Raw genomic sequence first — 14,238 nt, 5'->3', positions numbered from 1 at the left:
TATCCTTCAGTATCCCACGCGCTCCTGCCGGCCGGTGGGCCACGCAAACCCCCCCCTTGTGTTCCCTTTGAAAACGTGATGTTTATGGGATATTGGGTGCCCCCTCACTTTTATTTCAAATCTTCTCGTTTTAAAGAGAGTTGTTTTAAGTGCCTAGGGGCCTGCGTGGCTGTTTGATTTTGAGAAAAGACCTAGGAAGATGCCTCAGCGCTCTTTTTGTGGCTTCGTTGAGGTTCGTTTCTCCTTAATGGCCCGCAACGTCATAAGCTTTCTTTTTGCCAAAACCATATCTTTTTTGTTTCGCTCCAAGGAAAAGCCGCGGGTGAAATGGCGGGGACTCCCTTATTTTCGGGTAGGCGATGGGAATGGGCGGCAATAAAGCCGAGAGCAATGGCCGCAGGTTCCCCATAAGGGGTTTTAGGGGGATTTTGTTTCCGACACACCATTTTTCATTGTGCGAGATTCCCTCCGAGGCCTGGTTCGCGCGCCTTGTCTGTGAGGCCTTCGCGCGCAGGTGTGGCCTAATTTGTTTTTGTAAAAAAATTTTTGGGGCCATATGCTCCATATGCGAAGGGTTCCCGGGTCGGGTTGGGGGGGCGCTTGTTGCGGGCGCGCTTCCTTTTTGGCCGCTGGGGCCTTGGTGTTGAGCTGGGTTGTGTGTGGGGGCACGCGCCGGGTTTTGCCACAGTCTGTTTTTTTGGCGGCCGGTGGCCCCGCTACTGGTATGGAAAAGACTCGGTTGTTCATTACTTGGAATGAAGCACGCCTCAACCGTGTTGGGAAGTTTCTTGCCATTGTCACGTGGTGGGGTGGCGGGGGTCTTTGGCGGGGGTGTGGCTTTGTTCGGGCTGCCCTTGCTTCTTGGGCGTGCGGCGGGGCTGGGTGGGGTGTGCCGCGGTGGGTTTGGGTAAGGTGCGTTTTGTGGCTTTGAAGGGGGTGGGTGGGCGGGGTTTTGTGGGTTGATCGGCCGAGTCAAATCTCACCCTGGTAAAGAAGTAGGGGTGGGAAAGACCGCCGGAACGCTACGGATGTTGCTCTCTGCATGGTGGGGCTGCGGACGGGGGCTTGGTGGCGACCAACAGGGGGTTGAGCCACAGTTTTTCGCAACTACCACATGTGCTTGCTCAATTTTGGAGCGCAACACTTTCTGTACTTTCAGACCTTTGCCAGATTGTGAGAGAGGATGGATTCCAGCCGATAACAGTTCGTTTTAGGCTACTCTCAAGCGAGTGCTATGCTTCAAAATTGTCTACTGCGTCCTTAGGTGGGCGGGATGGTAGGTGAGGAAGGGAGAGAAACTTCCTCACAAGGCCGCTATGGCGATCAGAGAACCCTTTAAGAAAACCACAGTATCATGCAACAAATTCTGAACTCTTCAAAAGGTGTACTGAAAAAGGGAATGGTTCACAACAACAAAATACGCTTTAATTATAAGTTGGGCAGGCAGTGTACCACCCGTGGCTTCCAGTACTTCGGCTCTTGAGCGTTGGTTGCAAGACGTACTGAAGAATATGATGTAGGCTTGTCTTCCCAGTCCTCAAGTGCGACACTGTGCGGCGTTCCTCGAGGAGCGAGCGAGTGCGAAGGAATGCAGGAACAAGTATGAGGCTTCCATGGCAACAGCCATACCCTAGAGGCCTTTTTTGTCTCCCAGCGGCTCTGTAGGCAGTTTTAAAGGTACTCAAAAGGGAGTCCGAAAAGGACAATGAATTGCTCAGATTGTCTTCCAAATTGTGCATGAAATCCACAATAACCAAAGCTGCATATATCTCTGTATATAGTGTTTTGTTCAGCTGACTGCAGTGTAACGAGCTTCCTCACTGAATTACGATCGCTTCTCCGATTATGACGAGTGCTGCCCTCCATAAGCAACTTTTGCTGCAAAGAGGCACCTGTTTCCTTCCGTGCTATCCGGAACGCAAGAGCTCTCTTGAAAACTCTGTATTAGCTTTGCATATAATCGATACTGTCCCACACATCACTATTTCTATCACACTCCACCGTTGCAGTAGCTCTCTCGACCTCAACTAAACTACCTTTCTCGACTGGACTACCCATTCTCTTCTACCCTGCCCGCAGCCGAGAAAAGACTTGACTAAACCAAATGGACTGAACCACCTCCAGGGCCATTCCGAAGCTCAGTGAGGAGAAGACCACCGCGGAGCGCAAGGCTGTGTGGAAGAAGATCCGGCCGCGCCTTCCCCGAGAGGAGACTCCCGAGAACGGGGAGCACCGCAACGAGCTGTTCAAAAGGTTTGATCAGAATGGAACGGGCAAGCTCATAATGGAGGAGACCTACTAGGGCTGTGCGAATATCCTTCAGCTTGATGAGTGCACAACGCGCCTGCGTGACCTTGTGAAGCGTGCCTTCAAGGCCGGCAGCATGGGAAATACGGCCGACGACGGCCAGGGTAGCGCCGAGTTTGTTGAGCACGAGTTCCGCCTAATCTTGTGCTTCATCTACGACTGCTTCTCCCTCACCGTCATGTTTGACGAGATGGACACCTCCGGCAGCATGCTGTTGGACGCAAAGGAGTTCAAGGCGGCTGTGCCGACGATAGGTGTCTGGGGCTTTGCCATCGACGATGTAGACGCCTCCTTCAAGGAAATCGACGACGGCTCGGGCTAGGTGACATTTGGTGAATTCGCGGCATAGGGCACTGCTCGCAAGCTTGGCGCGGTCGAAAAAAGTTAATGACTCAGAATGAGATGTGGGGCTGCTTTCTTGTGGTCTAGGAGGGGGGCATGAAATAAATTCCAGGAAGTTCCTGATAAGCAAATGGTCGATGGGAACACTGTTTATGTTCATGCGACTGTGTTTCTTTCCGACCGTTTTCCTTCCGAGAAGTTGGGATATTTGCGGCGCACTTCGAATCGTGCGTTGGCAATCGATTATCTTTGTTTCACTTCCGAGCTCTTTGTTTTTTGTTTTTCGTTGTTCATTTTTTTCATGCAGAATCACCAACCGTCATGTGATGTGACTTGTAAAAGGATGGTGACGACTTCAAATCAGCACAAAATAATGGCAGGCACGCATCGCCGTATGTGGCGCCGACGAGAGAGGCAACTCACTGGCCGTATTTATCTCATGAAAGATGGAAGGAATGTTCCTTCTTTGCCTTTGATGAAAATGCAGTTTCAGAACTTACTTTGGTAGCGTGTTATGTCGCTAGGTTGCGCTTGCAGTTTTTTCAACTTCTGTACACATCCTCCCTGTGGAATGTGCACTTTTCAGTCTGCGGGAGCTAAGTGCTTTATATGTAGTGGAGAACTGAGAAAGTAGTCTGGAGGTGCGTGGGAGGTACCAATGACAAAGTGAGTTTTTTTTCCGGTATACCTATCGCCGTTTGGGTCGAAGAAGCGAGCTTCATTTTTTTCGCTGATTCCTTTCTGAGGGACCAGTCTCTGCTCTCTTCTCTCGAACTCAATGCCCGATCTCAGTGAATCTTGTGCGCTGCGCCTGAAATGGTCTGAGAGTGCGTCCCCCGCTCTACTCTTCGCCTCACTCAGCCTCTCTCTGTGTTCTACCATCTCTTCACTCTCTGCAGGTTCAAAAAAAAGGTCGAAGACTTGCCTGGAACCACGCCTCTTTCATATTCACAGTCTTGTTCGAAAATGGGTTGCACCTGTTCCAAGTCCGCTGCGCCGTCTTTGGTAGCAGACGACTCGAAGAACATTGAAGAGCGCAAGGCTGCGTGGGAAGAGATCTGCGCAGCTATTCCGCGCTCGAAGTCCACCGAGGACAAGGAGCTCCGCATGGAATTGTTCAAGAAGCTCGATCAAAACAATGACGGCAAGCTCTCGCTCGAAGAGGTGTATGCTGGCTGCGTGAATGAGATGCACCTGGACAAGTTCACAACGCGTTTGCATAACATTCTGCAGCGCGCCTTGAAAAAAGCCAAGAGCATGGGCAACACTGCGAGTGGAAGCGAGGGCAGCCCCAACTACGTGGAGTACCCAGAGTTCCGCCTGATGCTGTGCTACATCTACAACTACTTTGAGCTTACGGTCATGTTCGACAACGTCGATACTTCCGGAAATGGCTTGATTAACTACAAGGAATTCAACGATGCGGTACCGATGATCAGCTCGTGGGGTTGCATCACATACGAGACTGCGGCCGTGTGGAAGGAACTTGACCGGAACAACACTGGAAACGTCACGTTCGACGAGCTCGCCACATGGGCTGTCTCCCACAAGCTGGATGCGGACGGTGATCCAGACAAAACTGTGTAATGCACTGCTAACCATCCTTACAGGAACTGTGCCGGTGATACCTGAATTGCAACAACCTATCTGTACCACCCTTTCTGGATTGAAGGTACAGTAAAGATATTCCTTCTCTGATTTCTGACTTTCTGGTTTATGCCTGTTCCGAAAAAAAAGCGAAACGAAACTCTAACCCTTTTTTTGCTCGTCCCATCTCGAGTGAAGCTCAATAATCTGAGGTTAAGCATTTTCGCTTTTCCCCCTCTTTCCCCTCTTTTTTCCCCGCCGCCCCCTCAACATATCTCCTTCTTTTTCTCCAAAGCCTCTGCACGACCAGGTGCGTGCAGCCCTTCCATTGATTACACGTCAGCAAGTAAATTTTGTGGCCCCAACGATGAGTCACGGGGCATGTACGATTGTAAAGATCGCACAGTTTCCTTGAAATGTGGAATAGAAACAGAAGAAATGCCGATTATCATTAGGGCTGCCGCTTCTCTCGCGTCGCGAACGCGAAGCAGCAAGAAGCGAAGGAAACATGCTATGCTATTTGCAACAGCGCTGTGCTTCTCCTTCTGGCAGTATCTCAGTGCCTTCTCAAGTGGCATCTGAAGCACTTTTCCACCACGCTATCCTACCGTCATTTGCCCCTTCTACCCCACGTAACGGTCAGGCATACGATTCCTGCCATGGTACCAGAGCGGCCTCCTCTGTTTAGTATTCGTAAATATCCCGTAGCTCAAATCAAGCTGTCGTCGATTGAGGGTGAGGGCCACTGCTTCATGAAGGCCAACTCGCTCCATTCAGTCTCGCACTCGACACCCATGAACTATTTTAGCTATGGTAGGGCCTACAAAATAAGGGGGACTGCTGCCTCCGACGCCGTCCAAATACCAACGTCAAGTGTATCAGTTCCAAGTCGCGGAACTTCAGGAGTATTAGCGAGCACTTGAGTTCTTCATTGTCCAAGGAGCTCAACGGCACGAGGATAGGGAGCAATGCTGGCTGCAGTGTTCTTGCTTTTCATCTCCAGAAAGCGGAGTTGATTCTACGCTGCTCAGGTGCTCTTCGGGTTGCGGGATCGCACCTTTGCCGGCCTCTCTGGGTTACTGTGAAGCTCTCTCAGCTGCGTGGCAGAAAATCTACTGCGGTGCAACCGAAAGAAGTCAAGCGACGGGATCACTTCTTCGTGACCACGGGCCAGCGCACCCGAGGCACTTCAGGGTTGATAACCTGTCTTCCGCTATGAAGCGACTGGAGGCTGTTCCACGGACACCGGCTTCTTTCGCGCTCACGCCAGTGAGCACTGCACATCGTCTCCTTGGCTGCAGGCGCCCAGGGAGCGCGAACCAACGCTTCGCTGGTTTGCCTCCCTTTACTCTTTTTCACTAAAGAGGCCTTCTGATACCTGGATTGGATCCTCTTACGCCTCCTGATCAACCTGATGGGGGACACCGAGTGCAGTAATCTCTACGTTCTGCGTCGAATTCTCGCCACTGATGATGGGAAACACCCTAGCGCGGCGTCAAGGCTCAACATTCACGCCGTTGAGAACCCGCGGAATCCCCCCTCCATTACCCTGTCCCGTGCCGAATCCTTTTGGCTGGTGTCAGGGCCAGGTGCCTACAAGACAGCGAAGTCAGAGTGATTCGTCGCGACTCATGCCGACGGTCGCGCCTCGGATGACACCGCGTTAGGAAGGTCTGCGACGATTGGCATGCTTGTGCTGCCCATATGCTGGGCGACGTGTCAGCGGGGCCCGGGAGCAGCTTGCGCGGCACCCACTCCGCCCACTGGTGCGAGGAGCCTGCGCCACCCCTGAGAGGGATGCACCAGGCGGCGGCCAGCACGGCGGGAGCGTCTCTGAGGCGCCCCGCGAGGCGGGCGTGTCTAGTTTTCAAGGCCTTGGGCCGTCGCCCGATGGGCTGAGGCGGCGCGTTGCTGTGGTGCATGTCCAGCGCCGCCTGGCACGACGCGATGGCTCAGTGGCAGGCCGAGCAGGGTGGAGCGGAGCTGACGTGTGCGCCGCGTGGCAGGGAGTGGACATATCCTGAGAAAGCTGGACTCTTCGTGGAGTCATTAACAGTCTATGGGTTGTCCGGAGGGTGGTAAGTCCGCTGTCGAAACGCTTCGCTTTCCTCGCTGCCGGGACCTTTGTGGAAAGTTTCCCACTGCAAACGCAGAAGAGACGCTTCCCTCTGCCGAGAGGAAAAGTCTGCCGGCTGCTGTGAATGCAGGAGACCCTTTTTCACGTCTCCTGCAAGCGCGCGTGCTGAACACTAGGCCTGTGCATCGCGCAATAACATTGTGGGCTTCAAGTGCTCTCACCCCTAGCTTCCATAAACCTGTGAGTGCATCCCAATCAGAGACGCACCGTGGAGGTTCTTTTTCGCTTCCTTTCGTACATACTCATTTCGGTTATCCGCGCTGAACTTTGAAGCCTCCAGACACCTTTCTCTTGAGCATCTCACGCATTTCAGAGAGGCCATGGGTGCTTTTGAGGGCAGTACATGATTCATGTGCGGAAGCACCAGGGCACGAAAAGCCGAGGTATGCGCGGTGAGGAGAAGACCACCGCGGAGCGCAAGGCTGTGTGGAAGAAGATCCGGCCGCGCCTTCCCCGAGAGGAGACTCCCGAGAACGGGGAGCACCGCAACGAGCTGTTCAAAAGGTTTGATCAGAATGGAACGGGCAAGCTCATAATGGAGGAGACCTACTAGGGCTGTGCGAATATCCTTCAGCTTGATGAGTGCACAACGCGCCTGCGTGACCTTGTGAAGCGTGCCTTCAAGGCCGGCAGCATGGGAAATACGGCCGACGACGGCCAGGGTAGCGCCGAGTTTGTTGAGCACGAGTTCCGCCTAATCTTGTGCTTCATCTACGACTGCTTCTCCCTCACCGTCATGTTTGACGAGATGGACACCTCCGGCAGCATGCTGTTGGACGCAAAGGAGTTCAAGGCGGCTGTGCCGACGATAGGTGTCTGGGGCTTTGCCATCGACGATGTAGACGCCTCCTTCAAGGAAATCGACGACGGCTCGGGCTAGGTGACATTTGGTGAATTCGCGGCGTTGGCGACAACCCACGAGCCCAGCACTGAGGGCGATCTGGAGGAACGCAGTGAAAAAGTGGACCCTTTTGCACCGCGGCGCCTCATGACAGCTCGGCGCCGCCATTCAAGAAGCTTGTGTGTCTGTATTGTTTTCATGATCCTCGTCCCATCTGACAATGTGGACAAAGAATTGATCACCTGCGCTTCTGTTCTGTTCCCGCTAGAGGTCGGCACAGTAGAGCCACATGATGGTTTCTCGTACCGAGTCGAGTCGACGAAGGAGCGCGGGTCGGGGCTCTTTGTAATCTTCCAAATAGAAGCCGATACCATACGCAGTGCCTAACATGTTCGTCACCCCTCGGCGCTCCTATTGTCGTCTTGCTCCCTTTTTCGGAGGTCTTTGAGGTGGGCGTTGGGTTGTTGCAGTCCAGTTTCGTCCTTGCGTCGATAGGCGAAGATTTCAAGGAAAAGACCGAGAGACGTGGGTGCACTTTCCATCTCTCGGGCGGCCTCCGCCTTTCTCTGTTATGTTCGTCTTTTCAGCTCGTGATATGCGCGGTGCGGTCTGCATCGAGACTTCTCCCCCCAGTCGGGTGATGCATACCGTTACTGCGGAGCCGATACGTGATCTTGCGCTCTCCTGCCTGGTGATTGCAGGCCCAACGTTTTTTCTACTATGAATTTTACCTTTCCGCTTTACATGTTTTAGCGCTATTTTGTACCTTTACTCATGTGCTTTCTCTTCGGCAGTCCTCGTCATGACCTGTGCGAAACAGCCCCCCTCCCTCTCCTCCCAAACATTAAAATAAGCATAAGCGGCAGCAGCTTGTCATTGGCGAATGTGAGGGAGCTGTCTCTGAGTAATGTACTTCGCAGGCTGCTCTCTTGCTCTCTGCTTCTTCCATCGAAAAGCACTTTGTCACAGTGCAGGTGTGCAATCGGGGCGCTTGAAGAGCAGAGCGTCACTTGGGTACACGCAGAGATCAACTTTGCTCCACTGCTGTGGAGGCGCAACGAAAGATAAAGTACGCTTTTCGTCCACCTTTTCGTGGAGTCGGATGTGCTTCTCTCTTTTCCACCAAAGGTTTCCTGCCTTTTTTTCTGCCTCTCTTCTGGGTACGCACTGCCGACTCGTCAGCGGACGGAGGGCAGGCTTGTCGAGAGTGTTGGCTTCGTCGACTGAAAGAGCACTTCGCTCTTCTGCACCCGTTACCTCTTTCGGCAGGCATCACAGGGGTGGCAGTGGCCTAACACTCTTCCTTTTTTTTTTCCTAGCGCGCACACACGCTCAAAGGCAGACGCATTAGAGTTGTAACGTCCCACCGCAAGACGGAGGGTGAATGAAGACGGACATCCCCCTTTTTCCTTCGCATCCTTCGACTTCCCAGCGATGGGATGCACTTCTTCCCTTTCCTTTCGTGACGTGTACGTCGACCTTCAAAAACGGTGGGGGCTGGACCCGAAGTCGTATGGGGAATTGGAGCCGAAGAGTGTTCATGAAAGGTCGATCCTCTTTTCCTCGCTCGCGAGCGGGTCAGCGCGGCAGGCGTCCCAGGGGCTTCTCCCAGAAGATGAACGCCTCTTCAAGTGCGATTCACTCCTAGTCGAACAGGCGGCTCTCCTGAAGCATCCCTTATTCGACGGTGAGGGAAATGGTATGTCGCATCCGTACCATGCAGTTCTGTTTCGGCGGCTGCTATCCGCTGTCGCAGCAGAGCATGCGCGCCATGCCGCAACAGGGGTATTCAGCATCGTCCAAGATGGTGGTTTCATTGCTCGATGGGACTACCGAATATGGATGATGGCGTGCTGCGAGTTCTACCATGTGCTGGCGATACTGCAAGAGCAAAAAGCACTGCCCAAAGCAACAATGACGTTCATGAAGGCACTCACACGGTCAGCGCAGAAGGGTACCTTGCTCGAACAAGGCTCAGAGGGGACGGTTTTGTCTCCACCTGCGTTGGAGAAAGTGTGGCGGGAGGGATCGGCCGTTGAGCTCACCACGCCCATGATCGGCGCACCTATTATGGAGCAGATCCGCTCTCAAATGCCCTCCATCCTGGCACGCGTAGAGAAAGATGCGGGCTCGACCATGGCGATTACAAGGGGTGAGTCTCTCGCGCCACGACTCATCGCTTTAGCAAAAGAATGCGACAAGCGAGTTGTGGCGATGGCGGGGGAGCACGACAGGAACCCTTTGCGCCTCTGTGAGACCGCCTCAGCACCTTCGAGTGTCCCCCTTTTGGTGTTTGCTGAGTGGGCCGCAATGGAGTGCGCGCTCTCATTCTGCGGTCAGGAGGAGGATCCTGCCTCGTATGGCGTCGTACCGGTGCCGTTCTCATCGGTATCGTTACCCTGCGAGGGCAACCTGCGGCAGCAGTGGCGTGCGCGGCTGCTTCATCTGGGTGAAGTCGAGCGCGAGCTAGCGGAGCTGAAGCCGCTAAGTAATGTCTCCGAAGTGTACAAGCAGCTTTTGGGGAAAGCGGAAGGCCTGAAAAGGGAGGCGGAGAGGCACATCGCCAGGTGTCGCCCCAGCCGCGAAGCGTTGACGACCGAGGATGTTGAGGAGATGTCTTGGCGACTGTTAGACGTCAAGGGAACTCTGCCAAACCGCACCGTGCACCACATTTTGTTCCGCAAGGCGTTTGAGTGCGTTGCTGGAGCTGGCGGCGCTATCGTGACCACCAGCGAGCTGTGCGAGTACTTGAGGTACTACCTCGCATTCCACGGTTTGTACTGTGACATCCTCTTCCACCAGCTAAAAGGGTCGGAGCTGAAGCGGTTGGAGGAGTGGTCATTGCCAACGCATATTGACTTCCACACCTTCCGCATCGCACTAGCTGCAGCGCAGGCGAGGCGTGACGCCTATCTCGATCCTCTCTTGAATGCTGCCATCGAGCGCAACCCGCTCACGCCATTATCAGCCCTGGATGTTGTGCGCGAGCTTTTCGACTCGGCCGCCGAGAGTGACGCAGAGGATGGCATGAAGGGCGTCAGTTTTGATGCAGTTTGCGCGGTGGTGAAGCGGTACCTCACACGAGCGCGCCACATATCCCCGCATCTTCGTTCTATCGATAAGTTTCGTAGCGCGATCGGCGTAGATGAAGCGAAGCAGCAGCATGCCTTCACTACGTCCTTCCTCCGCGAGGTCTTCACCCTCAATCAAGGCAGCTTTTCTGGATGCAGCCCGTTGTTAGCTGCGAGGGCGCTGGAGGCAGCGGCGGAGCTTCCTCAGTACACCAATCACAGCGCTTGCGTCGCTGCGATAGTGGTGCGGTATGCCTCTCTCGATCCTCGCTGCTGGTGCGCTCTTTCTGCTGGTGACGGGCTCGAATCGGCGGCTCTGACGAGGTGGCTGTCCCGGCTACGTTCTGAGTCGATCTATTGTGTTCCGCTTGCGGAGGACCCTGCACACATGGATTATGTGGTGCGTGCACTTTTCTGCGTCACGGCTGCGCAGCGCATCTTTGAGGACACTGCGCCGGAGGCCGAGAAATCGGTGGGCCTTGACATCCAGCTGGACGATGCTAATTTAAGCGGGACGCGCCAGCGGATCATCACCAGCGTAACTCAAGCTCATTTTACACGTGCTGCTGCGGCCATTTGCGAATATTTGGAGTGCCCGGCTGAGGTGCTGTTGAACAACGCACAAGCCCTTTTGCATTCGTCGAGCAGCGCCGAGGATGTGCTCGTTGCTCAAGCGGTGAACCCCAACTTCACCATTGAGCATGCCTTCCGCTCTTTCCAGAGTGCGTCGCACTTGACGGTCGACTGGGATGGATGTGACAAGGTCGAAGAGCCAAATACACAGGACAGGGCACAAACAGTCAGGGTGCCTCACGTTCTGTTTGTTATGGTGCTCAACTACACGCGCCAGCACTGCTCCACCTACTGGCAGACCCACATGCGGTACGATGGCCTCGACGCACCGTCGTCAGCCGCCGAGGAGGATAGTAGCGGTGACCACCCAAAATGGGACGGTGGGAGCACGCTGCTGGCCCTCAGCCGCGCGATGCCGCTGGGCTCTCTCGCCGGCTGCTATCGACTCTTTGCGCAGTTAGCCGAGCAGGAAGTACAATGCGGCGGACCGGCGGACAGCCCAAGCGGTATGCAGGCGGCCTTCCTCCACGCATTTTATGTACAGTACATGCCCTTCTTCCAACAACTCCACCTCGACGAGGGCCACGTGACTGAAGTGGGCGTGCGCGCACTTCAGTTCATAGCGAGCCAGAGCGGCCGCGCCAGCAGCGACATGAGCGAGCTGGGCATAACCCGCCGCGACTTCAGCTCCTTCTTAGAGTTTATCCTGGGTTACTTGATGGTGGAAAGAGTGTACGAGTCCGCGGTGCAAGCCACCAGGGAAGCGAGGGGCACCACGCAGGATGCGCCTATGGAGGTGTTTCTCTCTGAGCAAGACTTGAGGCGTCTCCTGGGGTGCTTTGCCCGCCTTACGAAAGGAGGCGTTTCGGCTCTTCCTACTCTTGAAGAGGCTCGCCTATGGCTGCGGTCGCGCCGTTGCAACAGTACATGCGAAAGATGCATCTCGCTGCAAGATGCGTGTCTCTGGTACAGCTCCCATCGGGTGGAGCATTATGCGCTAGAGTCCGTGTACGACTGGTGGAGGGAGTCCTATGCGCGGCGCATCCCCTTCACGATGTCTACAGAGCACTGCCGCGAGCGGCAGTACGCGATGCGGGGGATTCGGCACGCAAGTGAGCGTGGTGAAGACTTGTCTGAGTCGTGCCCAGTCGATGTTGTGGAGGAAGAGGGCTACTTGTCGATGAAGATCACCTCCGCTGTGCTGGAGCGTCGCTGGGGCTTCGGAGAAGTCACCACCCGCGTCTTCTGCATGGGTGAAGAGGCACCAGAGACGACGCCAGATGAGGGCCAAGGAGAGGCGCATGCGTCCCCTTCCTCTCTGTCAGTTCCACTGTGGTTAGACAACTGCCATCGCAGGTCCTGCGTGGTGCTTCACCGCATCAAAGCCGACTGGAGCCAAGTGCACTGCAGTGATTTTCGTTCCCTCTTACAGTACGTGCACCACTTTGTTTCTGCCTACATCAGCCTGTACTACGCCCTCGCGGTGCTAGAGGTGTCTTCGGGCGTCCTGTCTGCCGACAGCAGCGTGCACGAAGCTCCCAGTGCCCCAGCAGAGCATCAGGCGAAAACGACAGAGCTGTTTTTGCAGAGTCTTCTCCCCCTTCTCTCTCTGACCGCCGTGCCAGCCGAGGTGTCGAGTGTGCTATCCAGCGTAGTGGCCGACATGTGGCATGATATGCAGACGAAGGGCGTCGTGCTGGATATCACCTGCCGGTGCGGAGCACACTCCGTCGCAGCTTTCCTCGTCAGCCGCCCACATCTCATCTCTCCCGCTCCCCAGTCACAGCTAGAAGGCAGTGAGGACGAATACCTCTGTGAGGCTCTCACCATCCAAACCGGCCTTCCCGGCGTGCTGGGCAGCTACGAGGCGTCTTCAGATCCGTCCTACTGGGAACGGCTTCGTACTGTACTGCCTTTTGGCCCGTCGCTGCCGCAGCGTCAGCGGCGTGGCGAACTCTTTAGGCGCATGGACTACCGCCAACGTGGGTATTTGACGGTGTCCGACATCACGCACGGGCTCATGGAGGTGGTTCGGCTGCAGTCCTTCCGCGCAGACTTCACACCAGTGCTACTGCGTGCTTTCAGAGCGACCAAGGACGCAGCGGATGAAAGTCAGAGTGTGGTGTATCTCACTCAGCACTCGGAGGAGCAGGTGCTGATGCCGTGGGAGTTCAATGCCTTCCTGGCGTATCTCTATCGATACCTCGAGCTGTACTTCATGTTCGATGTGCTGACGTGTGGTGGCCATATTCACCCGGAAACCCTCCATGTCGTGCAGAAGCAGCAGCGATCCGGCACAGATGACCTATGTGAGGGCGAGTCTGGCGGGGCTTGGGTGAGCAAGTGTGTAGGTGATGTCGCGAATGTGGCGGAGACTGCAGATGCTTCGATAGAAGCGTCACACACGCTCAGCACTGTGGTTGCGCTCTGCGGAGCATCCATGCGACCCTATGAAATTACGCTGGAGGCAACGCCAATGAAGAAAGAAGTGTCGTTGGTTCAGTTCCAGATGGCACGCCAGCTTCTCCGTCGATGGGGTGCACATGTCGACAATACTGTGGATGTGTTTCAGAGTGTCAACCAGCGATGTCGCGAAGGGGGAACGATGCTCTTCAACGGATTTGCTATCTGGGCGTCCAAGCATGGTCTCCGACCCGAAGGGAGTAGCCCGGTGAATGCCGACTCGATCGACGCGGCGGCCATCATGAGCTAAGAGTAAGCCTCCCTGTGATACTTGCCCATCGATGCCAGATGCTTTTTATGTAGGTGGAGCTCATTGCAGCTACCCCCGTGGCGGGTACGCTTACGTGGCGCTGCTTCAGACGAAGGAAGAGGTCTTTTTTTTTCTCCTACCGGATGGCCGACCTTTTCCCTCTCACCAACTTTTTTCGGGAGGCGTAAGGACGGGGTCTGCTATTTTCTTCGTCGCCGTTCTGCTCTATGTAATGCATGTGCTTGTACGTGCGTGCTTTTCACCGCTGCATCTACGCAGTGCGGCCAGGTATTATGTATGCATCACCATACATATATATTTGTATATCTGCTTTTTGCTGCTGTCTCTGGAACGTACGCGCCGATCTTTTTTATCCTCCTCTTGCGTTATGTATAGTTTCATGTCCTCTTCCACCCAGTGTTGTGCGTGTTGCCTCTCCCCCCCCCCCACATACCGTGTCCCTCTGTGCACGTATGCCAGCTGGCCGGCTTTGAGCGAAGGCTTGATCGGTGGGGCTATTCTCCCCCTATCCCCCCTCTGAGGGCTTTGCTGGCCGTCATCACACGCCGACTCACTTCACGGCCCCTAGGCAGTCCACCGGAAGCAAAAGAAAACAGAAGATGATGCCAGGAAGGCAGTGGAAGGGGTCCGCCACGGGCACTGTAAA

At 54.9% G+C, this 14,238-nt stretch overlaps 5 protein-coding genes across 5 annotated transcripts; all 5 read left to right on the top strand.

The window, feature by feature from the left end:
- Positions 1–2,383: 2,383 nt before the first annotated feature.
- Positions 2,384–2,629, top strand: LSCM1_05731 (uncharacterized protein; the record flags this gene model as incomplete). Its single annotated transcript, XM_067323175.1, has 1 exon — positions 2,384–2,629. The coding sequence occupies one exon, from the start codon at positions 2,384–2,386 to the stop codon at positions 2,627–2,629; it is 246 nt and encodes an 81-aa protein (XP_067179810.1).
- A 986-nt stretch (positions 2,630–3,615) lies between these two features.
- On the top strand, positions 3,616–4,236 carry LSCM1_05730 (uncharacterized protein; the record flags this gene model as incomplete). Its single annotated transcript, XM_067323174.1, has 1 exon — positions 3,616–4,236. The coding sequence occupies one exon, from the start codon at positions 3,616–3,618 to the stop codon at positions 4,234–4,236; it is 621 nt and encodes a 206-aa protein (XP_067179809.1).
- A 2,480-nt stretch (positions 4,237–6,716) lies between these two features.
- Positions 6,717–6,926, top strand: LSCM1_05729 (uncharacterized protein; the record flags this gene model as incomplete). Its single annotated transcript, XM_067323173.1, has 1 exon — positions 6,717–6,926. The coding sequence occupies one exon, from the start codon at positions 6,717–6,719 to the stop codon at positions 6,924–6,926; it is 210 nt and encodes a 69-aa protein (XP_067179808.1).
- Positions 6,927–7,007: 81 nt separating this feature from the next.
- Positions 7,008–7,253, top strand: LSCM1_05728 (uncharacterized protein; the record flags this gene model as incomplete). The annotated part of the gene is made up of 1 exon (XM_067323172.1): positions 7,008–7,253. The coding sequence occupies one exon, from the start codon at positions 7,008–7,010 to the stop codon at positions 7,251–7,253; it is 246 nt and encodes an 81-aa protein (XP_067179807.1).
- A 1,395-nt stretch (positions 7,254–8,648) lies between these two features.
- Positions 8,649–13,571, top strand: LSCM1_05727 (uncharacterized protein; the record flags this gene model as incomplete). Its single annotated transcript, XM_067323171.1, has 1 exon — positions 8,649–13,571. The coding sequence occupies one exon, from the start codon at positions 8,649–8,651 to the stop codon at positions 13,569–13,571; it is 4,923 nt and encodes a 1,640-aa protein (XP_067179806.1).
- Positions 13,572–14,238: the final 667 nt, after the last annotated feature.

This window comes from Leishmania martiniquensis, chromosome 16 (assembly GCF_017916325.1).
Source record: "Leishmania martiniquensis isolate LSCM1 chromosome 16, whole genome shotgun sequence".
NCBI classification, from domain to species: Eukaryota; Euglenozoa; class Kinetoplastea; order Trypanosomatida; family Trypanosomatidae; genus Leishmania; species Leishmania martiniquensis.
Note: the sequence above shows the minus strand (reverse complement) of the source record. Positions and strands in the feature narration are given on the sequence as shown.